The sequence below is a fragment of the Micromesistius poutassou genome (genome assembly GCF_964030765.1).
Source record: "Micromesistius poutassou genome assembly, chromosome: 17".
NCBI lineage: Eukaryota > Metazoa > Chordata > Actinopteri > Gadiformes > Gadidae > Micromesistius > Micromesistius poutassou.
Window position 1 is genome coordinate 11,355,920 of NC_140287.1, and position 26,703 is coordinate 11,382,622.

Below are 26,703 nucleotides of genomic sequence, written 5' to 3' on the forward strand. Positions count from 1 at the left end.
TATATTTTCTGCTACCAATGGTGAGAAAATCACCAGGAACTAGAGATGACTTCGCTCTACATTATGATGTAGAACTATCAATGTCTTGATACTAATCCCAGACCGGATGAACAGTAGCCCTTGGTGTGATGACGACATGACCTGATATTGATTGATGACCGGCCCTTAATATTGTTCTGCATACTCACCCATTCTGACACCAAACGTCATTAAAACACACATCCTGCCACCCAAAAAGGGGATGGCTGTTTAAAAATAAGTAATAGCATCTTGTGCCTTTTTTCTTACCCAGATCAAATATTCAATTTTGTATCACCATTTCAAGCAGTCAGAAACACAACTCATCTAATGAAGTGTATATCCTGGTTCCACTATCTGTTGTCTCCTGCTGTTTACAGTAGACTCAAGCCATCCCATGCTTATCGAGCATGTCATCACCAGGAGGCCCCCCCTCTCTATGAACAGAATACAATACAGGACCGACACAACGTGTTACATTTGAACATTTCATCTGTTCCCAAGCCCCTGATGCTGGTTTGAATAGATGACAGAAAGCAACCCCCTCCCTCCCAGATATATGCTCAGCCCGACTGTCAACCGGACATCAACTTCTGGAATGAGAGTCTAAGTGAGAGAGATATAAGAGAGTATAAGTCTAAAGGTCAGGGATGGAACTAAAAGGAGGAAAATAATACATTTATTGAGACCAGATTTAACTTAATTCAAACCACCTTTAAGAGTATAAACGGCTACAGCTGAGAAAGTATAGGCTCATCATTGCATGAAATGTGACACATTTAATGCTAAGCCAATAGGCTTAAGGGTTGATGATGTTGATAAATTGCATGCTCCTATTGGTTGACACCAGACCACATCCCCTCACGGCGTTGGACGTAGAAATAGGTCGGAAGGAAAACATGCATGGAGGTTTCACCAGAACTCCAAACCCAAAGAAAAACCAACAGAACCTGTGTGTGATGCGTAAATGTAGTGATAAGGAGAGGACAGATCAGATGGGCTTTGTGACGTATAGTACAGCATATAGTAGAGCATGAAACACCTTTACTCAAAAGATTTACTGAAAGTGTTAGACAAAAGTTTAAATCTCAAGGGCAAATTAAACATTCCTTGATCAAACTCTGAACACTAATCCAAGAAGAAATGATAACAATGATATAACTATAATATTACTGTAACAATGTTGAATCACAGCAACAGTTGAAGGAACATTAACATGTAATGGCAACAGATATATGGATGGTTCATAATGATCCCTGAACAAATAAATAAATGGTACGCCTTTCAAAAAGGTGTGTGAAATCGTACACAACACAACGTTTAATTCCAATAGCAACGTTTGATACAACACCACAAATGGGCTTTTACAAATGGTCTTGTACAAACTTGCATAGATAAAGTGATGCGGGGCAGCCCGTCATAGCGTGCCCCAAATGTAACATTCTCTTTTAATGGTTTGTTTTTACAAATATCCTGGAGACGCAAGTCTGTGCTCCCTGCAGGAAGGGGTCAGAGGTCACCAGACCCCAACCACTCAGAATACGACCTCACACACCCTAACGTATGCAAGTTTGCAGTGTTGGACCGTCGTGTTTTTGTGTTTGTTTGTATTGTAGGGGGGTGGGCCACCAGTATCGTCTGGGGGGACACGCGTAACAGAGACCCTGCTTCACACTGGTGTTTTTTGTCGTTTTTTTCGCTAAGTTTCATAAGTTCGCTAAGTTTCGTAAGTTTCGCTGTTTCCATCACAGATTTGGATTATAGAGTATGGCTATTAACAATGTGGCATACAACTGACATCATAGAATCGTGTTGGTACAAAATAAAGGGCTTGTTGACTGCGGTGTCTCCGTGTGCTTTTCCCTGGGCGCTCAGACATCACCCTGCCTCCTACTCGGACAGACGGAATGATGCCCTTTTTGGCTTTCTATGGAATTGGTTTTCAATTTAAGGCCATTTCTTTCCATTTGGTTCATCTACCAACTGGGTTAAAAATAAATAAATGAATAAAAAGATAATGTGTGATGTTTATTTGGGTGACTGTTAAGGGGGGGGGGGGGGGTATGTCATGGTTCTGCTGAAATAGTGAGAGTGGGAACCGCTTCTTTGTCACATATTCTTCTATATATAATAATATATATCAATATGGGTATGTGAAAACACGTAATGTTAGAGGGCATCGTACGCACGGCTCTGGTGAAGGTTAGGAAACACTGACATCATCATCATCAATACGAGACATGCTGCACAGCAACGACCCCACCGCTGCGTCACCACCGCTGCGTCACCACCGCTACGTCACCACCGCTCCTCTACCACGCAACACGTGGAGGAGAAAACAACATGTTTAACTGTGCAGAGAGAGAGAGAGAAAAATAGAGACAGAGACAAAGAGAGAGAGAGAGAGACAGACAGACAGAGAGACAGAGCTCAAAAAAAAAATCAAAAAGCTGACGTCACTCTGATCAATGCTACCCACAAAAAAAACATGTCAAGCGACAGAAAACAAATATGGCAAGGAGGGCGAAAAAAACATTTCTTATCCCCCCTTTTTTTTTTTTACCGTCTTTTCTTTGCAAACGACAAACCGAGAGAAACAGCATTGAAAGGTTCCATCAGAAAGGGACTCCTGAATAAAACAAGTTGTGGGCCCGTCCCGTCAGACCCCCCCCGGGCAGCTCAGGACCGAGTCACAGCACCCAACCCGCTGAAGGCTCCAGTGTTCAGAGCACCCACACACCCCCCGGTCCCCCGCGGTCCGACGCCGGCTCATCCCCACGCCAGCCGCCCTGCCCCTTGAGCAACAAGTCAGACACGGTTCGGGACCGCTTCACCTCTGACCCCTGGCGGTGTCCTCATAGGCCGGGCGCGGGGAATCGTGGGCTCCTCCCATGCATCTACCATGCAGAGCGATGGACCTCCAAAGCAGCCAATGGAGCGGCGCGGTCAGCCGCCACAGGCCACGCCTTTAAAAAACGAAGCGCTTGAAAGCTGGAGGGAGAGAACGTAAAGGCGGTGTAAAACACAAACTGAAGCGCGGCCCTTCCGGGGTGGAGGAGGGTGGGGGGGGGGTGTGCGGCGTCACGGCACAGCGTGTTCCCTAGGTGGGGAGGGGGTCGTCGTCACCTTTGCTGCACTTGCACTTGCAGCAGAGGATGATGGGCGTGGCCAGGAGCAGGAAGGGGGAGGCGACCAGCAGGAGCAGGCCGAACCCCGCGAAGATCCCGACCACCTGCAGGGGGCAGGAGAGAGCGAAGAGTCTAACCAGGGATGGAACGAGAGAGTGAGGTCGATATGTGCCTGATGGCAGTGACGGACTGGGATTAAAAAACGGCCCTGGCATTTTCACCCACCAGCGGCCCACACGGGGGCGCACGCACACGCGTGCGTGCACGTGCCCGCTACACAGATATAACTTCACACGCACGGAAATAACACGCACTTTTGTAGCCCCATTGGTGATGAACTCTAACTATAATATGCATAAAGACTGCACCAAAAACATGGATATATCAATGCACAACTCCAAAAAAAAAAAAAAAAAAAGCCTAGAATAGATCTTCAGAGCAGCCACTCCATAATACAAACGTGTCTTAATTAACGTCATGCAGTTAACAAGGTGCGAAGGTGCGAGCTCTTCTCCGCAACCCTGTCTATCACGTCATCAGCATCCAAGTTCATTAGGACCTCTTTCTCTGTCGGCATCAGCATAAAGGCCTCCAAATTATCCTGTGACAAGCGTGTCCTTAGGCGATTCTTGATTAATTTAAGAGTGGAAAAACTCAGTTCGCATGCCACTTGAGTAGGCTACATGACAGTGTTAGTAGGAATTTATATGCCAACCATATATTGTTGTAGGCACAGGTGAAGAGGTTTAACTGCTGGAGAAGGAAATTGCAACAGATTACACGATGCAGGTAGCACATTCCAGGTTTATTTCTGTAGTAGCCTATCTTCCTCTATCTCCGCGGCATCATCAAATTCCGACGCTCTGACGTCTCTGTGTACTCGTTTAGAGGAGACTTTCATTGTCAGCCAACAGTAATCTCCTTCTCTCCTTCTGTCGCTGAATTCCTCAATTCATAGTTTAACCTCAGCAGACTCTCTTCCAACAACCCCCTAACACGCAGACGCGGTCTGATTCGGTTTTGAAATTCCCAGAAGTCATTGCTTCATATAACTTTTGTAAACCAATAATAAAATAAAAAATACAGGCAGATTTGTTGTATTTCAATTTCAAAAATGCACTTTTTAAACATCTGAATAAGGCTACAAAAGAACGTAGACCGATGTAAATATTGAGGGCAACCATGACTGTGTAGTAGAGACTCATATCTGGTATAAATACTGATCAGTTTGCAAGTATGTGGTATGACTAGGGCTTTAGAGATAAATGGCTGACTTGAAGCCGTTTAACACTATTAATGCTTGATAGTGGGCTGAGTGACAATGTGGGGCCACGCGAACCTGACAAGCATGCCGCTCCGTGATTGGCCGGCCCAAACGGCCCACGAGCGGCCGCGGCCCTTCTGGCATCTGCCTGAATGCCAGACCGTCCAGTCCGTCACTGCCTGATGGTGAAGATTCTCCTGCTGTCGGGGTAGTAGGTTCAGTTGTATAATACTGCTCATGAGACGGTTTAGATCTTCAAAACTAACAACTGAAAGAAACTCCAGAAAGTCTACATCATTCTAAAATTAAAAAAAATGGCAGAAATTGCAATTTCCGGGCAATAACTAGTAGAAAGGAACGTAGGCATAATGTTCACTAGTGATGGCAGTTTGAGTGCTTCGCCACATGGGGGCGCCAGAGTCCAGGACATGGACAGTGGATCAGTGGCAACAGTGGCTCACCACACCATGTAACTGCTCCTGCAGCACATAGAACGGCTACCAGGACAAAGAGCATCTAACAATGCAAATGCATTGCAGACGCTGTCTTTACACAGCGTTACCGAAAGTGGTGTGACGTCATGAGGAGGAAAGTATGAGGGTTAGATACTTTATGTCATTGGGGGGGGGGGGGGGGGGGGGGGGGGTGAGGCAGGTGTGGCAGAAAACATGTGACATTTGCCAAATGTCACCTCTAAATCGGAAACACACACACACCTTAACCGAGCAGCTACAGATGGTGAGAGAGAGGGAGAGATATATATAGAGAGAGAGCCAGGGCGGGAGATAGACGGCGATAGAGAGAGAGAAAGAGAGAGAGAGACAGGAAGCAGAGAGAGCTTCACCATCAGCGCCAGCCCCCGGTCCTGGCAGCTCTTATGTATTTATGAGCGCGTCAGATGGTGTTTTTTTTAGAGATGGCGAGGGGGTGGAGGGAAGCGTGGGGGGAGAAGTTTGGTGGGGGCTTTTGAGGCGAGAGAGCGAGAGAGAGAGCGAGAGAGCGAGAGAGCGAGGTCCAAAAAAAAAAAAAGCAAAGGATGTAGCTGGCACCCACGAGCCGAGCGCCGTCCGTGTTCACCATGACTCAGGGCTCCCTGCTGGGCAGCAGATGCTGGCGTGAATGCTAATGTCCACAGCAAACCACCCGCGCTTAGCGCAGCCCTTAACACCACGAACACACACACACGACCTGGCCGAGGCACACCGCATCACTGTTAAGAGGACGGAGGATAAACGCAGGAGAAGAGAAAGGAGATTGTTCCATACGGCGTCGCACACTCTATTATTTAGACGCCGGGGAGCGTAATTGAACAGCCGTCATTTACAATTCAGCGGGGTTCGCCGACCGCACGTTTCACTAGACGCCCTCCGCTGCGCCGCCGTGATTGAGGTGTGCTCCCCTACTCCTCTCCTCCCCCACTCCTCCTCCTCCGTTCCCTTTTCTAAATAATGGCAGCGCTGCACCTGTCACTGCATGTGTGTGCGTGAGCAGGCGGGAGGGAGAGGAGTGAGAGGGAGAGAGAGAGCGAGAGAGCCGGTGAGAGAGAGCGAGAGACAGAGAGAGAGTTTGAGCGAGAGGGAGACGGAGATGGACAGAGAAAGATAGATGGAGTGAGAGATATGGGGAAGAGATAAGACGTGCTTGATCTCCTGCTGCAGTGCAGAGGGTGTGACAAAGTGAGAGGAGACAGGAGGAGGAGTGAGATCAGGAGAAGACAGGAGGTGTGAGGGCAGGAGGAGACGGGACGAATGATGACAGGAGGAGACGGAAGGAGACAGAAGGAGCGAGGCCAGGAGGAGAGGAGCAGGGAGGCGTGCATGTGCTCACCTGAGTTCTGTGCCAGATAACCGAGGCCCTGGAGTGTCCCAGTTTGTTTCGACACGGCCCTTTGTCATAGTGGATCAGGAGGAAGTCGTCCTGTTGCACAAAACACAAACACACACAACAACACCACACACACACACACACACACACACACAACGCACACACACTTTACAGACAAGCGCTCACAGTGCATGCCAGGTAAACGGCCCACACAAGTCCAAACATGTCAAAGATAATTGTTTGGACTCACAAAAGGAACTACGTTCTTTTCTATCACGAGTTCCTTATTACAATATGAATTGTCCGAGGGAACCTGCACCAACCATTACCCCACACACACACTGTCACTGCAGATACAAGCCACACACACACACACACAAGCGCTTGTACACGCGCACGCACACACACACACACACACACCCCCCTCCCCCCCCCACTCACGTCCAGGGACTCCAGGCAATACCAGCAGAAGGCGTGCTTGCAGTTCTTGCACATCATCTGAGCGCAGCCCTCGTCCCTCTCGATGTACACCTTGCACTTGGGACAGCGCTTGATGGGGGCGTCATCCTCCTCGTTCTTGTAGAAGGAGCTGGAGGGTGGAACCACAGAACACAGAACACAGAGCCGTCACTTTGCAGCGTGTCATTGTGGCAGAGAAACAACGATTCAACACGTCCCGCCTATAAAAGGATCCCTCGTCATCGCTGATGAATGATCCACACCATGCCACTCCTGCTGAGCCTCTCCTGTTCCTCTCTGCTCCTGTACCTTCAGGAGTCCCGTTGTCGGGACTGCTCTAGGTAAACGGGCTGACGGGGAGCAGAGAGGTGAACGGGGAGCAGAGAGGTGAACAGGGCGGTGATCTCTCAGAGAGAGAAGCTTTAAGTCCCTCTCTTTCCTTGCCCTGTTCTCTGTGTATCGATTGAATGGTTTCAGGGTGAATTAAGGGCTCGTGCAGACAGTCTTCCACCCACCACCACCTCACTGCCCCTTCAATCTGACAGGCAGCCACAGAGCAGAGGAAAAGAATTTCCTGAAATTGCTCAAGGGTGGGGGAGGAGGACGAGGAGGAGGGAAGGAGGAGCGGGAGGAGAGGAGGAGGGGGAGGATGAGTGGGAGGAGAGGATGCATCAAACCAAATTAAGCAGTGTTGCCTTTTGTTTTGCTTTGCTTACTCATCCACTTTGTTGCAGACAACGGACAAGTTGCATCATGTTCACACATCAAGCGCACACGCGATCCAGAGTCGCCAATTAAATGGCTCTCCTCTAGGTGCTGAAGAGGCACGCCTTGACAGGAAGCCTCAGAGTGCGTTCAATATTCATGACGTTCTTCAGAAGTTCACTACTGAGAAATGTACAAAGATCTGTTGTCGGTGAGGAAAGGGAGTCAACAAAGGATAACCTGCAACCGAATTCGGTCAGCGGTTCTGTGGCGATGCTGTATGGGCCGTATGGGCTGTATGTGCTGCCGGCAGCACGCAGCGTCAGTGAGAACCGCCTTGAACTTCAAGTACAGCATTTGGTGGCTATCAAAACCGGCGAGCCAAGGAACACTGCAACAACAGTCGGCCCAATCTCTTCTAGAAAATGCTGATGTGGGGGAACGTTTTAAGTACCGCTTAGGATCGGTTTCCCCACAACTGGCACGGCAGGTAGATCAAGTTCAAACCCCAAGCGGTAGCTTAACCTCCAGGACTAATAGGCTGCTGTTCCCTTTAACCTGCTCCACCGCAGGCTCTCTTGAGCTGCAGACGGGCCGCCGAGGAGCAGCGCGGAGCGAATAAGGTGCAGGGAACCTGCACCAGGATGCTATGGGGGTCGGATGAACCAGGTCTGTGGGTTGGCCTCTCTCTCTGTCGGGTCTCTCTGTCGGTCTCTCTCTGTCTGCCCAAACCGCCCCACTGTAGTACATCCTGAAGCCCCTGGATCCTCCTGCACCTCCTCTTCCTCCTCACTCAGGACCAGGTGGAGGAGGACAGCTCCTTGAGCCCTGAGCCCCCCTCTGTACTGATGTGTACGTCTCTCCCTCTATGTACTTCCGGCACAACGTACTGGAACCTGAGCGCACTAATGGGATCTCACTAATGGGGGACCTGGTGTTGTTGTTGTAATCCTGCACAAGCAAAGAGTGTCTGAACATAACCACCGAGGACCTCAGGCTCTGCAGAGACCCTACCTCCAGGGTATCTACCTCCTAGGGTATGCCCCAGGGTACCCTCCTCCCAGGGTATCTTCCCCCCAGGGCATTCTCAGGCTAACCTGTTCATACTATTCTGCGGTTCATGGGGTCAGACAGCCCATCTCAAATATAAATATATGAACGATGTGTGAAGGATCAATAACAGTTAAGAGCGAGGGAGTGCCAGACATAGATCTACGAGAGAGAGAGAGAGCGAGAGAGATCTATGAGAGAGAGAGGGAGAGAGAGACATAGATCTAAGAGAGAGAGGGGGAGAGAGAGAGGGAGAGAGAGACATAGATCTAAGAGAGAGAGGGGGAGAGAGAGAGACATAGATCTACGAGAGAGAAAGACATAGATCTTGAAAAGAGAGAGATATAGCTCTACGAGAGAGAGAGAGAGAGAGAGAGACAGATCTACGAGAGAGGCAGAGAGAGAGTGCGAGAGCTTTATTGAAATAGATGACGTCATAGAGGGAGAATGTAGAAAGGGTGTAACGGTGGAGAGCAGAGTGTTTCCCGGTTCTATGCCAGGACCTTGTGCCTCACCTGTTCTCCCCGGGCAGGAAGGCGGCGGTGGGTAGGCTGCTCTCCGGGCAGGCCACGCCCGGGTGCCAGGGCGCCTTGCAGGCGGAGCAGAACTCCAGGGCGCAGACGGCACACTGCACCAGCTGGGGCAGGGGGGGCGTGGCCGCCTCCGTCAGCTGGCACACCGCCTGGCAGGTGGAGGAGGGGCACCACGTCCGGCATGGGTCCAGCAGCACCTCTGGGGAAGGGGGGGGGGGCGGAGAACCACAAAGACCGCGTCAGGGAAAGGACTCTGGACACTATTCACAATCTCTTGTGTGTGTCTTGTGTGTGTCTTTTTCTTAGTCATACATTTGATGTATTTCTTAAATGTCTTTGTAATGAGGTTATTGGGTGTATTTATTTAAGGGTTTCAAAACTACACCCATTCTGTCACATTTCCACCTTGTCTTCATTTTAACTATGATGACTTCTGCACCCAAATATCTCCCTAACGCTGCTGTTCTTCAGTACGCCCCACTGATTTAACTTCTAAAATGCTTTTCTGTACCGTGTGTGTGTGTGTGTGTGTGTGTGTGTGTGTGTGTGTGTGTGTGTGTGTGTGTGTGTGTGTGTGTGTGTGTGTGTGTGTGTGTGTGTGTGTGTGTGTGTGTGTGTGTGTGTGTGTGTGTAACCCTGTGTATATGCCTTTAAAGGCATATGTAGGTATATGCCTTTAAAGAGTTGCAACATCCCCTCCACCTCTCCCCTAGTATCTAGTATTGGGGGGAACCCAGGAACCCCCAGCCTTTTCCCTCTCTGCCAGTGCTTTGAGGACGTTGGCCGACACCCACCCCCCCCCCCCCCCCCCACACACACACACACACACACACACACACACACACACACACACCCACCCACCCACACACACCCCAGCTCCCCCTCTCTGCAATACGTAGGCTTCCCCCATCACGAGGCTGAGCGTGTATTCTGTTAACAGTGCACCCTACTCCACCAAGTACACAAGTACAGAACTATACTTGTGTACTCCGCCATGTACAGCAGTACAGACCAATACTTCTGTACTCACCAGGTACAGACATATACTTGTGTACTCCACCATGTACACAAGTACATACCCACATTTGTACTCCACCATGTACAGAGTACAGACCTATACTTCTGTACTCGACATGTACAGCAGTACAGACCTATACTTCTGTACTCACCATGTACAGCAATACAGACCTATACTTCTGCATGTACAGCAGTACAGACATATAAAAGGAGAAAGGCTTCCAACATAATGGAAACAGGATGTATCCTGCAGTCAGACACTTTGCAAGGCAACAGCCAGGCCATCCCATCAGCCCCTCCTCATAGCAGTCTCCCAGCATGTATATTTGATCGGGTTGAGGACGAGGGGTTGGGTGAGGATGCTATGGTACCCAGACAGCCAGAAAGCCCTGAATACCAATCAGTAGACTGCCTCCCCTATACAGGCTCCCTGATATGCAACACACACACACACACACACACACACACACCAGCACTCTGATGAGGTGAACAATATGGAGGTCCCCGGGTCTAACCCCATAGGGGCTTTGTCTAAAATCAACATAACAACATAACCATTTCAAAATGGAATTCAAACCGATATTCTTGGGATTTCCAGATGCCCTGTCTGGCGTGAATGAGTGAGTGAATGAGTTTGTGAATAAAGCGTACATCCACCATGAACAGATGTGGAGCAAGTCAGTCATTCCAGTACCTGGTCCTCGCAGAGTGTGACCAAAACAAGCGCTGAGCAGAAATGAGCTTAGCACTGATTGGCCGACTCCCGTGTTACTCACCTCGTTCAAACTGCAGCTTCTTGTACCTCTGCATCATCTCTGTGGCCACCATGCACTCAATCTAGAGATAGAGATAGAGAGAGTGAGAGAGAGAGAGAGAGAGAGTGTGACAATCCAACAGCAAAACAAGGCCAATTTAAAATGTTGGTCTTGAAATTTAAATGTTGAATCATGACTCATTGAATCATGACATGACGCTAAACTGGCGCATTGATGTGGATCATCATTAAAGTCTAGTGAGGCCAAGGGATAGGAAGTCAAAAGCTATCGGGCTCTTTTATGTCTGTGTGACTAGCAAGTCCAAACGTTTTTAAAGATAAGATATATGATATATAAGATATACTTATATACCCTTTTGCTTCTTCTCTCGTTACGGTTGTTTATTCTGACCTCACCTCTCTCATGGTCCTGTCAGTACCTTAACTTATTGATTACCCTGAAACCGTGTCACATGCCAAGAAGAAAGAGCAAACTAGTGTCTTTGCATTGGTGCTCAGATATTGAATTAGTTCAAGAGGCGAAGAAACCTTGACCAAATATCTGTAAGATGATCCAATGATGGTGTTTATTGATTGATAGACATTGTAACAGTGGATATGGGTTGATTATATCGCACCGCAGCATTGACTTTTGTGTAAATTCTATGTAAAGAAACCGCCTCAAAAAAACATGAGCGGCTGCTCCGAAACCGTCCGACGCCGACAGAGGAAGGTCAGCGGTGATGTCCGCCTGACCCCCATGATGCAGAACATACACACGTATCATGTCACAACGAAAGAAGATTCTGTCCCCTGAAAGGGGCCCAAGACTGAGGCCTAGTCCGGCGGTCCTACTGAGTCCTTCAGATCCACCAAGCCAGACCGGTCCGCCAAACTACACAGAGAGAAGAGCAGGCTGCTCTCTCCCCACAGAAGACCCACCGCGTAAGTGGGAGGAAGCCAAGCAGGCTTAGAAGACTGACCCACAGAACAGGCTTCAGGAGGCTGACCCTAAGAGCAGGCTTCAGAGCAGGTTTCAGAAGACTGACCCACAGAGGAGGCTTCAGGAGACTGACCCTCAGAGCAAAGCTTCAGAAGACTGACCAACAGAGCAGGCTTCAGAGTAGGCTTCAGAAGACAGACCCATAGAGCAGGCTTCAGAAGACAGACCCATAGAGCAGGCTTCAGAAGACAGACCCATAGAGCAGGCTTCAGAAGACAGACCCATAGAGCAGGCTTCAGAAGACGGACCCATAGAGCAGGCTTCAGGAGACCCACAGAGCAGGCCTCAGATTAAGAGTGTTAGACCATCCTGTGTGAACCAGCGCCAAAAGGTTTTCAGAGCGCCTGAAGAGATTACTAAAACCTAGAGGGTTTCCTCCAGGATTCAGTGGAAGGCTCACATAGGTGAGAATCCTTCCCTGGTGACCTTGGGGTCGTGTTAAGTATGAAAGTGTTATGTGCAGGACTGGGCAGCAGGGGATTAGGTGTCAAGTGTTAAGAAGATAAGTGTTAAGGAGTCAAGAAGATATTCAAATTAACTTGGAGCTAAAATGGTACATACACGGCTAATGTCACTCCAACCTAATAAAGTAAGGAGACTTTTCTTCCTACCTCCGTTTCCTGTAATTGGCCTCTTTTGGGACAGGCAGAGTCTGGGCAGCTTATGGTGGTTTCAAGGCCCTCTTTAATGAGAAGTTCAACGTACTGCTTCAGGCACTAGAGGGTTGACACACACACACACACACACACACACACACACACACACACACACACACACACACACACACACACACACACACACACACACACACACACACACACACACACACACACACACACACACACACAATATCAATATTAATGGTCTGCTGCTCAATAAAAAGAGGTACTTCATTTTCATATTGATTCTAATATGGAGTCTGTCACTGCTGCATATTACAGTATCTAAAACTCGGTGCCTCCGGCGACACCTTTGAAGATAAGTCAATATTTGTGGATTGAAATATGTGGTTGTATTAATGGTCTCACGGCAAGAGCACTTCACCTTCACTCACTGTTCACGTTCTGGCTAGGACTCATTGCTCAGCAATACTACAGACATCCCTGGATATGAACTACATGACCCACACTGCCCAGGACCCTCCGTCTGTCCCGTCCTAAAGAGTGTGCTCACCAGAGTGCAGAAGACACATTGGCACTGTGTGATGGTGGTCATGGACTCCAGGGGAAACTCTCCCAGGCACAGCTTACAGGAGACCAGGGGGTCCAGGGCCAGCTCCCAGCTGGGCCTGTACCGGGCTGTCGTCATCTTAGCACCGCTGGGAGGAGGAGAGACAGAGATAGAGATAGAGATAGAGCGAGAGAGAGGAAGAAATGGAAGACGATTACTTGGTGTGAACTGCTAATAGCTGCCTCTGGTGGAAGATTCCAGCAGCCTCACACACAGTCACACGCTGGCGTGTGGACTTGATATTTAATTCACCATCTTATATGTGATTAACAGAACTGGCAGGCCATACTTAATGCATAAGTAAATGTCTGGCTACGACTTGCATTTGTCTTCTTAAACGATAGATGTGGAAGCATGAGCATCTAGTCATGTGATACGACGTCAGCCTCCAGAACGAGAGAGAGGAGGGCGAGAGGAGAGGAGAACGGACGCCCAAACACGGACAACTCGATACACAGTGACGTCATCGTCTCTCCGTCTCCATGGCCCTCCCCAGCTGAAATCTTCTGCTCCTGATTCATAATAAAGGAGGCCTCCTCAGCTGAACCCTCCTGATTCATAATTGAGGAGGCCTCCTCTAGATGCTCAGCTGTCACATGCCCCTGTGAGGTTACACTCCAGCCATGAAACAATCCACTCCTGCACGTCATCTCTCTCGTAGGAGACTGCTATTTTGAGTCTCTCTCCCGCTCTCTCAGGCAGAGAGCACCCACTCTGTTTACAGGAAGTTGCCCTACACAAACACACACACACACACTGCTAGGCAACCACGGGGGAGGCGAGGAAGAAGGGGGAGGGGAGAGCAGAGAAGAGGGAGAGATGCAAGGCTGGAGAATGGAGGAAGTGGAGGAGTATCTCTCCGCCTCCCTGTCTTTAGCTCACTCTTGTTGCTTTTACAAGCGATACTTCATACTGATCGGACACACATAGGGTGTGTGGGGTTAGTGGGAGTGTGTGGGGTTAGTGAGAGTGTGGTTCTGGGGGTTAGTGGGAGTGTGTGAGGTGAGTGGCAGTGTGTGGGGTTAGTGAGAGTGTGGTGTGGGGTAAGTGGGAGTGTGAGGGGTTAGTGGGAGTGTGGTGTGGGGTGAGTGGGAGTGTGGTGTGGGGTGAGTGGGAGTGTGGTGTGGGGCGAGTGGGAGTGTGGTGTGGGGCGAGTGGGAGTGTGGTGTGGGGTGAGTGGGAGTGTGGTGTGGGGCGAGTGGGAGTGTGCATCCTTGTGAGAGGTCTCTGGACTGTGAGTAAACAACACAAGCCCCCCTGAGACCTGGGGGGAGGGGAGGGGGCGGGGGATCCAAAGAGAGACATACAGAGACATAATGGAGATGTGTTTAAAAAATAATGTTTAATAAGAGGACTGTGTGCGTGTGCAGTTTCCAGCAGAGTTATTGTTATTATTGTGTGGGGCTCCAGGAGGAAGCTGTCACCCCATCCAGCACAATGACCTCATTACATCCCAGTAGGGGGGCACTAAAAGGTGAGGCTGTGATCAAACTGAATGGAGAAGTGGCCCTAGAAATATCTGACATAATATCAGCTCTGATGCGGCCTGATCCCAAATGGCTAGAAGGCCTGGACTACTTCAGTTTATAGACCAGACGTTGACCGAACAGTGACGCTGTTGTCCTGGAAAAAATCATCCCATCGTTTTCAGAGGAGAGCGGGGGAGATGAGATGAGTACGAGTATGCGTGTGCGTGTGTTTTTATGTGTGAGTGTCTGTGTGGATGAATAGCGATATGGAAAACGACCAGAGAACATAATAAAACATTGAGAGCGAGAAAAATGGTAACAGTGTAACAGTGCCCTCCCGCTTTCAAATGAAGACGTGTGCACACAAAGATGATGCACACACATGAACAGAGTGAGAGACTTGCATGCAGTCCACTTTCTTTCTCTGCTCATTTCAAATATAGCTCTTTGAAATGCTACAGGTCAGGCCAAGGAATTCAAATCAATAAAGTCGGTCTCCACAGTAAATCAGGAGGCAACCATCTGTCTCACACACACACACACACACACACACACACACACACACACACACACACACACACACACACACACACACACACACACACACACACACACACACACACACACACACACACACACACACACACACACACACACACCCCTAAAGTGGCTCACCCTACAACATGATGGGACAGATCAGGCCACGCAAACTTTCATAACCTCCAGGCTGTCACGCCCCGACACGCAACCCAGACGTATCTTCACGCCAAATATCCTAAATGTACAAGCAGTACAATGTCTCCTGGTATCCAGCCTGGAGCCATGACTGAGGTTGGTTAAGCACAGGCATAACTGTATTGTAAACAGACCTTCACAGTTACTAATCTGGTTCTGAGTCTCTTGCTCCGCAAAACTAGCAGTCAGCTAGCACACTTCCCATGACCACCATTCAATGTCATGAGCTGGTCAGTTAGCTATGTATTGTGGAAGATGAATTCTTCACACATGAGCACTTTCAAATGAGTCTCCCTCCTGCACTCCACCACACTACGGTGCTCCCATGATTAGAACCCATCCTGCCCTCAGGGCAGCTTTCAATCAACAAAACTCATTTGCAGATAGCAAAGGTCTGCCACAGCCTTTTCGGGAGGACTATAAAAAGTGAACTCACACCTGAATTCCCTCAGACCGCCTGCACACATCCTCAACTGCAGAAGGTCTCTGTGGCTCTGGAGAGACCAGGCCTCAATCACAGCCATCCTCAGCTACTGAACGTCTCTTTCTGGTGCAGAGAGATCTCTGTGGAGATCCATGCAGGGCCAGGCTACAGCAGCATCAGCTACTGAAAGTCTCTCTGTCTCCGCCCCCGGAAGTATTGGTGCATCAACAAGCCCCTTCGAGCAGGTCAGTGAAAGAGAGGGAGACAGAGAGAGACACAATGAAGAGAGCAGTAGGGCCAACCCTTGCAGTGTTTCCTCTAGGATCTTTTTCAGCAGCGGGGGGAAAGGGTTTTGTCGTACCTGGGCGGTGCATGCACAATTTTTTTGTAGCAGTGATGCTGTAAGTTGGTAACGTAGCAACGCTAGGGGGGTCCGGGGGCATGCCCCCCAGAAGAAAATTTAGAAAAATAACCCTTTAAATGGTTACTTTAAAAACTTACTTTTAAATGGTTACTACTTTAATGGCTACTTAGATTTTTTGGGGAAAAATTTACAGATTGAGCTTCCAAATATGACATAACAACCAACAGAGTCAAGGTATCTGCTGAGACCAGATCATTGTGCAAATGTGCCTTGAACTTAGCAGTTTTTATTTATCATTTTTTATGTTCATTTTCAGCCATTTCTTTGATATTTATCAAAATATATATATATTTCTTTTCAATTTTTTTTTTTTCAGTGGCGCTGACAATCTAGCAGCGGCGGTGTGCCGCTGCTGAATGAATATAGAGGAAAAACTGCCTTGTTTTCACCTGGCCTGGCAGCTTTTCACTGCGTGTGTGCGTGTAATTATATAAGGACACATTAAAGTGTTGCGTAAGTTTCTATTTATATAGCATCTCCTATGGCTGGAGTGAGCGAGGCCTGCTAACAATTGGCACAGCAGCATCACATTATAACATGATTCAGTTCTTTCGCTCTCTTTCCACTCGCTGCACGTGTGCAGAGGGACACACGCAGGGACCGCCGACTGCCACATAGAGGCCATTTTCTCACGAGCAGAGAGAGCGGTCAGCCTCATGATTGGGAGGGGGGGGGGGCACAACCAATTAGAAGAGGGGGAGAGGGGAAGAGGGAGAGAGAGAGTGAGAGCAAAAGCGAGATATATAGGGAGAGAGATGTAGGGAGAGAGATGTAGGGAGATGGGGAAGGAGAGGGAGACTCAAGGCCATATTCCCTTTTTTTTAGAATGGATATGAAAATGCTCTAAACTAAGCATCACTATGATGTCATTAACTAAACTCCATTACGTTCCTCATGGCCTTTGAGTGCAGCGGTGCTGAGTTGATAATGATTGACAGCGCTCGTCTCCTTCCTCTGACTAGCTTGCTTGATAGCTCCCTCCCTCTGCTGTGCTTAAGCAAGCCAATTAGCCCGGCCATTAGCCCTCATCAGCTGTCATTCCTACTCAGGGTTTACCGACAGGAGACAGAGAGAACGAGATAGAGTGACAGACAGGTATATATCACACACACTTTCCGTTATTGTGATATTAGTCGGAATATGTGTAGAGGGAACGTGAAGTTATGCACTTTGTATGTTGTTTTGTATGTGGTGCTTCCTTGCACTTAAAAATAGTACTGTAATAGCATCGTAATCCTAGCTGTCTTTGTAGGATACAGGGAATGGTTTAACGGTTTAACGATTGTAAGTGCTTGGCACTTGTTTCTTTGAACATCCTTACTGTACCAACAGAGATATATTGTATTTCTCTTTCTTCAGACAAAGGTTCTTATTGTAAGTCACTTTGGATAAACGCTTCTGCTAAATGCCGTAAATGTAACTATAAAGTTGATGTCAAATCCCAATGGCCGCCTCCATTTTGAACGCATATAGTATTGGAATGTTAGTTATTCTGTTGGTAGTAATGGTTTATTGTTAATTGTTTAGTAATTTATTGTTAAATGATTAGTCATTATGGGAGGAAATGTGGTGCCACAGCATTTCTCCTGCGAGACTTTAACATTTACTTTAAGCTTGGTTACGGTACCTTCATGCTGATTTTGGATTTTACAGAACTACCACATTGTTGATTCTAAAAATATATATTTTCGAAAAATAAACAGAATGGATTTCTTCAGGAAAGAAAAGTGGATTCCACCGTTAGCCTGTAAACAGTTTTATAAACATGTTCCTCTGAGCTAATATTAGACAGACTAAGTCAAGACACACCACGTTAGTCTGTCTAACATTACAACACATATCTCCTTTAAAACAACAAGATTAAAACAACAGCTGAATATGGGTCATGGGTCAACAGGTACTCAAACATCAGACCTTCTCAGAGTGAGACGTCACTCTTCGTCACTTTCTGCAATACCAACACGACCAACCGTTCTGTAACCCTGCCCTCCCCTCATTCATTTCAGGATCAACAAATCACAGGCCAGGAAGGGGCCATGCCAGAGAGAGTAGTGGTGAACAGAGAACTGGCTGCTCTTTGGTTTCAGGGCGGCAAGTGGAGCTTAAGAGACGTCAAAGTGCCCGCTTTCTACATACCCCACAGTTACGCAATCACAAATGTATTTTGGAAGTGTGTACTCGCATGTGTGCGTGTGTGTCTGATCTGGGCGCCTTAAATACTCTGGGGCAGACAGACGGTGACAGTGGTCATCCCCGGGGAACAAGGACAGCAGATCCACCTTACGATGACATGATCAGCATACATCTCTTCTCCAGCTACAGCTACACGCTATAATCTCTCTCTGCGCAGTAGACAATATCTGGCCTAAATAATTTAAGATAAAGGTGAATATAATACAAGAGAAAGAGAGGGGGAACACCGTAACTTATCGTGAAGAGTTGACAATGATGGTCAACATTGTTAGCTTAGCTCACTAGTAAGGCACAGCTGCAACGTGTTAAGTGACTCCACAACACCTGGAGGGGTCAGAGACAAGACAATGTCTCTGCTGTTTGGATCAGAGGGCATGAGGGCATCTCCCCCCACCAGGCTAACAAAGGCTCAGTAGAGCTACATCTACAGAGCAGAACAAACTCAAGACCCCCTTACCCCCCCCCCCCCCCCGACACAAAGACCCCGTTCAGCCACCAGCATCATTGTTTACACTGCCAACACCAACAGCATTCAGAGAGGATGGCATACAGTAACGCACCCACCCACCCAACCACACACCTAAGTACTGTACAACCATTTTCTCATCAGCAACAATTAGCGGCATCCTTAGACAGCAAAAAAAATACTTCCTCATTTTGTAGTGCAGTAGAAATTAAATTACGTCTCTCCAATTGGCAGAGTACCTGAAACAATGCGGTAAGCAGTTTTAAAAAGGGAACCGTCTCATCCCCCCGAAAGCTTTTGGCTGACATCAGGGTCTTAAAGCTAAGTGGAGACGACAAGCATGCCTCAATGGGTCTATTCCTATTGGCAGACGCACAAAGGCTGGGCGAGAGGTCTTCTCCGCCAGAGATTGGATATTCCTTCACCAGTTGCATTTACCTGGCATTTCAAAGGCCTTGTGTTACGTCTCAGAAAATAAATAAGCAAGCGTTGCCAATGTTTCTACAAATTAAATAGGATGATTTTTACTTTCATAAGACACATTATTCATAACAGCTGTAAATGTTTGGATTTATTTAGATAAAGATGGTAAGATAAAACCAAAGCAAACCTTTTTCTACAGAATGTGTCCAAACGACAAGGATATGATCTATGTTTGTATGATGGGGGCCTTTCCTTATCTTTCATTCATGATGCCAGTCCGGAAAGATAAGGTGAACTTTAAGACCGATAAATCCTACAGACAAAATGCTGCAAAGATAAAGAGGTGCTCATGAACAGCGATGTGCTCCCTCACTGAAATGAGGAGTTTACCACCATCCATCCAGGGAGACGGACAACAGGGGGACCCATTCAGAGTAAACAACATTCAGAGCTAATGACACTCAGAGGTAGTGACACTCAGAGTTGGTGATGGTGATGGTGTTTGTCTGCAGATGTTTTCCACCAGCCATTTCAGGAATGGATGAGCTCAAGAGAAGGAGGAAACAGACTGTTTTCTGTTTTAAATGAACAGGGGACACATTAGGTGTACTCAGTTTGTCAGCTCCTCGTGGACCATGTCTCCCGAGTTATTCCTGAAAATGTGCTGAAAGATTCAAACTGGGCAGCTTGGACAAAGCACTGCTGTCTGGATGAAAATGTCATCACTTAGCAGGCCACATTCCCACCTGCTTGTCCGATACACAGAAAACGCTTATCTATTCAGTGAAAATATGCAGCAAAATGAAATGCCATGAAAATGTCATATTGACATATCATGATACCTGTTACACCCATTTGTTTTGGGATCATCGAACCATAACATTTGTAAATGTTAATAAGCTGCTCTGGACAAGTTACTGCTCATAAGTTAAATGCATAAATCCATCATCTCTAGAAAAACCTCCCATTACTACTGTGGCCATAACCTCCCCCACCCCCTTAGCCTGGTCCCGGCTGACACAAGCATTCTCTCTCAGTTCACATTCAGAGGCCAACCCAGGAGGACACACTGAAAAGGTACAAGAATATGGACCCACATGAAAGAATATTCACACAACTTTTTTAACCGGCTTTGAGTTAGGGCAATGGGAAGCAGGAAGTCCAAAAACTAAGGAAACACGCCAACGTCCTGTTGTCGGGTTTGAAAAAGCAATTTGAAGTGAAAGACACAGGGAAAACTCTAAAAGTGCTAAATTCCCTCTGAGCTACTAGCTAAAGCCAAGTTAGAGACACGAATGACAACACCTTTAGCTAGCATGCAGACAAATCTCCAAGTCTGAAATATACAATTCAAATTAAAAAATAAAACAATCCCCCTGTTGCAAGCAACAGTTTATTATTCAGCATCAATTTAGCACATTTATAATAACTCTATTGTCGTTTGATAAGCAGATCTTTTGTTAAACATCTCAGCCCTAACAATTCAATTCAACAACTTGGTTGTTTTCTGACAGAGATAAACAAGTGAAGAGTTTCTCATTAGTCAGTATTCATCCCCAAATAGAACCACAGAGTTTTCAAATATACAGCATCGCAGCATTTTCCTAATTTTCCTCCAGCTGTTTGCATCCAGTGGGTTCATTTATCATTTCTATTGTCAGAGAAATTAATTGCGGAGCCGTTTTCAGCCTCTTGTTATCGTCACAGTGTACACAACTCTGCCAAGTGTGTCACGTAAAGCAGAGAACGTTATTGCTGGTCCAACCATGTGCAACTCAGAGGAAATATCAACAGTAATTACACCACCCAGATAACACACTAGGCAAAATGCACTGGCACAAAAACCCTCACCAACCCTAGAGTCACTTCCCCTCTAGCAGGAAGTTGGCAGCGTGATCATTAGATAACAGAGCTAACTTGCTAGCCCTCGTTAGCAGCAGACCTACACCTACCTCACAGACAGACAGACAGACTGGTGATTGATTCAGATTAAGAAGCATGCCAGGGCAGCATGACATAATGCTGTAGCAGGATGATCCCGTCTCTCTGAAACTCCCTTCCTAAGGGTTCCTCTGGCCGCGAGCCATCTCTCTCACACACACACACACACACACACACACACACACACACACACACACACACACACACACACACACACACACACACACACACACACACACACACACACACACACACACACACACACACACACACACACACACAACTCCCATTTAATGAGTGTTTCTGCTGTGAAAGAGAGAAGCCACCGTTACCAGGCTACAATACGCACAACATTTGATGTGTGGTGTTGTCCTTGACAACTTGATGATTGTGACCGCTGAATGCCAGCCAATAACACACTGATTGTGGAAGAGGTTTGATATTAACAGGAAAACACTTCAGAATGGGTGTGGGATCTTTAGAAACAGCAGGATGTAACCAGATACTTTAAAGGTGTGCTGCTGGGAGCTCATGGGATTCTTGAACCAATCCAACCGGATTATGGGCAACAGAGAATTAGCAGGTTTGGAGTCGGTCTGAAACTGGAGAGCTGCCAAGGAAAACAAGGTAACATGTGATTGACAGACATGAGGTCGCCTGAACACATCAGCTTGTGGCTCCCAAGAGATTGGCCGTTTCTCAATTCGCGTTCTCGTGTGTTCTCGTGTACTTGCGTTCTCGATAAACGTCATCAGTGGTAGCCCAAGCACTGTTCCAATTCCAAGTACGCGAGAACGCGAGTACTGTCGTAAAACCCGGAAGTGTTCTCGATGCGTTCTCGATGAGGCCATTCTACCGAGGATGCATCGGAGGTGACTCGTGTGGACTTGGGACCGTTAAATATCCCAGAATGCATCATCGAGTCCGCTGCTGTTCCAATTGCAGGTGCGTACTCGCGTTCTCGGAAGTCTGTACTTGAAAGTCCGGACTTGCCAAGTACGTACTTCCAAGTCCGCGAGAACGTAGTCCGCGTACTTGGTATTGAGAAACGGCCATAGTGATTACCTGTAGATTTATAAGCTTTAAAACTGGAAGGATGAGAAGGTGATGAGGAAGATAGAACAAGTGGAATATAATCAGAAACCACAACACTACTTGTTACTTCTATCTGCTCTATCTATTACAGTAATGTGGCTCTGGAAGTAGACTCAGTGGGAAACGGTCAGTCTACCCTCAACAACAGTAGTGACCCCCACTGTATCCATTCTCACATCGCAGCAGATGGTGGGGGACCTTCACACAGTGACAGGGGGGGTGATAGACCTTAGATTTCAACACTGATAGTACAAATATCCTACAATCACCCCGCAGATCAAGTGTGGGTTGAATTCCAATGGCAGGGTTGACAGATCAGTAGTACTTCAGGGTTCCTGTGGGTTGTGTACCGTGTGGTTTAGCACGTTCACGCTTGGCCAATGTTCCTCACCGGGATAGACATCTACAACACGCACAGTGAGGTCCGGGCATGGTAACCATGGAGACCACACACCGTCTCCTCCTGATAGGAGGAATAACAACCAGTGTCTGGGAGCCTCTCCCCAAGGGACAGGGTCGCGCTCTGCTGGGGTCAGAGTGCCAGCGCTCTGCTGGTTCACCTTGCACCTTCATCATTCTGTAGTGGAGTAACGGTGGCCATGACAGACCAGTTATTTACTCCCCTGAAGGGCAGGAGCCCTGCAGAGAGGAGTCTGCTGTCCTGAGACCAGACCCTGAGACCAGACCCTCCAGACAGGAGTCTGCTGCCGTGAGACCAGACCCTGAGACCGGACATCTGAGACCAGACCGCTGAGACAAGACCATAAGAGAGGAGTCTGCTGCCCTGGGACCAAACCCTGAGACCAGGCCGTTGAGACAAGACCCTCCAAAGAGGAGCCTTGGGACCAGACCCTGTCCCCGGGTCTGGGCGGGGGTGAACCCGCTCAGGGCTTTGAACCAATGTTTTGTTAGTATGTACCGCTTAGCCCAATGGGGAAAGTGTGGACTGGAAACGTTTTTCCCTCAGATGCAATGAATCTGAGTAGTAGTAGAATAGTGAAACAAACACGGACCCTGACTGCCATCCAGTTTCCTCCATATCACCGCTGATGTGTGACTGAGATGAGTCCAACATGGCCGCTCTCCTGAGGGCCTGCGGCAGAAGGCGTCAGGCTCTGACAGACAGCATTCACTTCTCAAATCTCTGACAAGCTGTCTTTTATGGGGCATATTTCTGAGGATAGATGTAGCTTGAAGACATTGACTGCTGCAGGTGAACTCACAAGTAGTAGTAGTAACTATATTGTACCTCATAGTAACACTCTTTCTGCTCATATGCCATCGACCGTGCTTCACATGCAGCACTATTATATTCACTCAGTACTCACACACACCTAGTATCTGCATCCATAGCTCTCAGCCTTATGTAATCCTGATGACTTCATATGGCCTGGCGTTCTATGACTTAACATGAAAACCATTTGTCAAATATGTCCTAAAAGGCAATATAAATAATATTACACATTGCCGTTTTTAAATAGGGCAGTCATTGGAAAGGTGTGTGTGTGTGTGTGTGTGTGTGTGTGTGTGTGTGTGTGTGTGTGTGTGTGTACTGGGCCGACACAGACAGCTGAGGAATAGTTTGTCTGCACCCCAGTCTGCCCGTGGCCCAGGGCGGAGACCTGACTGTAAGGGGGAGACCTGACTCTGACTGTAGGGGGGAGACCTGACGGTGACCCAGGGCAGGGGGGAGACCTGTGGAGAGGCACTGCGTGACCTTCTCCTCTGAGGAGCCTCCGTTCCCAGTACGCTTGGTTCATGTTTATACTCTAAAGATATCGGCTTTGAAACGCTCTGCAGCATTGACATACTGCTAAATGAAGAAGATACTAATAATACCAAATAATGCTGTAAGTGTTATGGTTCTGAGTAGGCTATATGCGTCCAGACATGGACTGCCCTATATGTTCACTTCGTATCGCATGTGTAAGACAGGACTGGGTCTTATAAACAAAAGAAAAACCCAAGAATGAAATAGATGTTGTTTATCAGACTCGTTCTAAGAAACGGACCCGACGACGGGTTGTCATCTCCTGCTGTGTGGACAACATGACAGACACCACGGTCCACAACAGTACCTGCTCGGAGACAACTCCGTCCTAAGGGGGGGGGACCTCCGGGAGATGAACCGCGACCTCCAGGGAGACGATCCTCCGGGGAGCCGAACCGGAACCTCCGGGGAGAAGAACCACGACCTCCGGCGAGATGAACCTCCAGGGAGAGGAACCTCCGAGGAGACGAACCGGAACCTCCGGGGAGAAGAACCACGACCTCCGGGAAGATGAACCTCCGGAGAGATGAACCTCCGGAGAGATGAACCGCGACCTCCGCCTAGGCCGAGGCGATCTCCTGGACCGGATTACCGAAGAGCTGGCCCACTAGTTAGAGGAGCACAACACCTTCTCAGACCGCTTCATGTTTAGTACACGTCCCCAGACGTCGTCGAAGCGCCACCAGGAGACCCGCTGCAGCCCGACTGTAAACGCGTTAGTTTCGTTCTGACCGACAGCTGTTAGGCGATCAGCAGCAGGCAGGTTGTACCGAAGAAACTGAGGAGAACATCCGCCGCTGATGTCTGTGTGGGTCGACCTGTCAGGAGAGCTGTGTACAAAGAGCCCTCGTCAGGCGCGGTTCTCGCAGAGCGCACGACGTCCAGCCGTCCGCCTGCTGCACGGACACCGCGCGACGCCAAACGCGATCATGTTGTAGGGAAAGAGCCGGTGGGCGGCGTGTTTACCTCTGGGCGTCTCTCCGTCCTGTCGCGATCAGCTGCTCCGCTGCAGCGACGCCATTAGTGGAGAGCGCGGCTCCGTCCCTCGTGTTGTTCTGGAGCGACTGACGCCACCAGCCCCGCGTTTCAGGAGCAGCAGCGACCCCCGCTGGTCAGATGGCGCTATTAGGCTCATATAAACATGTTTTCTTTATCTTTACGCTGTGCACCGCACACACACTGGAGAACTGCGCCAAATCAGCTGATCGCAACGTCCGTTACCGTGAGATATTCATTCGCTCCGTGGTCAAGCTGCTGCAGTTTGAAAAAAAAGAAAAGGTGGAGCAAAAAAACACTGCTGTGCTTAAGAAATTGTGTATTGAAAATGGAATCTCCTTTGTGAAACTGGGTACGTTTCATAAGATCAGATGTTACGTGTGGGGCTATGTGTGGGGTGCGTACCAAACACCACCTCTCCTGGTATATATATATATATATATATATATATATATACACACACAGGGGTGCACATAACCTTTTTAGTGAGTTACTCAGGTGAGTAGGCTACCAGGTGATATATATATATATCAGTGTGACGGACTGGACGGTCTGGCATTCAGGCAGATGCCGGAAGGGCCGCGGCCTCTCGTGGGCCGTTTGGGCCGGCCAATCACGGAGCGGCATGCTTGTCGGGTTCGCGTGGCCCCACACTATCTCTCGGCCCACTATCAAGCATTAATCGTGTTAAACGGCTTCAAGTCGGCCATTTATCTCTAAATCCCTAGCCATACCACATACTCTGAAACTGAAACTGAAACTGACACAAAAGTTATATGAAGCAATGACTTCTGGGAATTTCAAAACTGAATCAGACCGCGTCTGCGTGTTAGGGGGTTGTTGGAAGAGAGTCGCCTGAGGTTAAACTATGAATTGAGGAATTCAGCGACAGGAGAGAAGGAGATTACTGTTGGCTGACAATGAAAGTCTCCTCTAAACGAGTACACAGAGAGACGTCAGAGCGTCGGAATTTGATGATGCCGCGGAGATAGAGGAAGATAGGCTAGGCCTACTACAGAAATAAACCTGGTGAGCAAGAAATGTGCTACCTGCATTGTGTAATCTGTTGCAATTTCCTTCTCCAGCAGTTAAACCTCTTCACCTGTGCCTACAACTACATATGGTTGGCTTATAAATTCCTACTAACACTGTCATGTAGCCTACTCAAGTGGCATGCGAACGGAGTTTTTCCACTCTTAAATTAATCAAGAATCGCCTAAGGACACGATTGTCACAGGATAATTTGGAGGCCTTTATGCTGATGGCGACAGAGAAAGAGGTCCTAATGAACTTGGATGCTGATGACGTGATAGACAGGGTTGCGGAGAAGAGCAAGCCCCTTCGCACCTTGTTAACTGCATGACGTTAATTAAGACACGTTTGTATTATGGAGTGGCTGCTCTGAAGATCTATTCTAGGCATTTTATTTTTATTTTTGGAGTTGTGCATTTATATATCCATGTTTTTGATGCAGTCTTTATGCATATTATAGTTAAAGTTCATCACCAATGGGGCTACAAAAGTGCGTGTTATTTCCGTGCGTGTGAAGTTATATCTGTGAAGGGGGCACGTGCACGCGCGTGCGTGCGCCCCCGTGTGGGCCGCTGGCGGGTGAAAATGCCAGGGCCGTTTTTTAATCCCAGTCCGTCACTGCTCCCCACACTGGCTATCAGTGGAGGGGAGGAAGTATGACCATATTTCTCATTTTGCTGATATTTCTCTCAACCATACGGTCTCAAACTAAAAAAAATATGTTGGTTCGTGTTTCTGCACTTCATCAA

The 26,703-nt window shown here is 48.1% G+C and overlaps 1 protein-coding gene across 4 annotated transcripts; it reads right to left on the bottom strand.

Annotated features, from left to right (window-relative positions):
• Positions 1–1,292: 1,292 nt before the first annotated feature.
• On the bottom strand, positions 1,293–24,965 carry rnf144aa (ring finger protein 144aa). 4 transcript variants are annotated; one of them, XM_084481638.1, is made up of 9 exons: positions 24,234–24,961; positions 12,929–13,073; positions 12,367–12,471; positions 10,775–10,835; positions 8,964–9,180; positions 6,676–6,823; positions 6,238–6,327; positions 3,145–3,250; positions 1,293–3,009 (listed from the first exon to the last, which is right to left on the bottom strand). In XM_084481638.1, exons 2-9 carry the CDS (start codon positions 13,061–13,063, stop codon positions 2,987–2,989), a joined length of 885 nt encoding a protein of 294 aa, XP_084337764.1. In that variant the 5' UTR covers positions 13,064–13,073; positions 24,234–24,961; the 3' UTR covers positions 1,293–2,986. The 4 variants fall into 4 exon arrangements, with proteins under 4 accessions (XP_084337764.1, XP_084337762.1, XP_084337763.1 ...); XM_084481636.1 differs by lacking the exon at positions 1,293–3,009 and having other exon boundaries at positions 3,018–3,250; positions 24,234–24,756; positions 24,893–24,940; XM_084481637.1 differs by lacking the exon at positions 1,293–3,009 and having other exon boundaries at positions 3,018–3,250; positions 24,893–24,965.
• Positions 24,966–26,703: the final 1,738 nt, after the last annotated feature.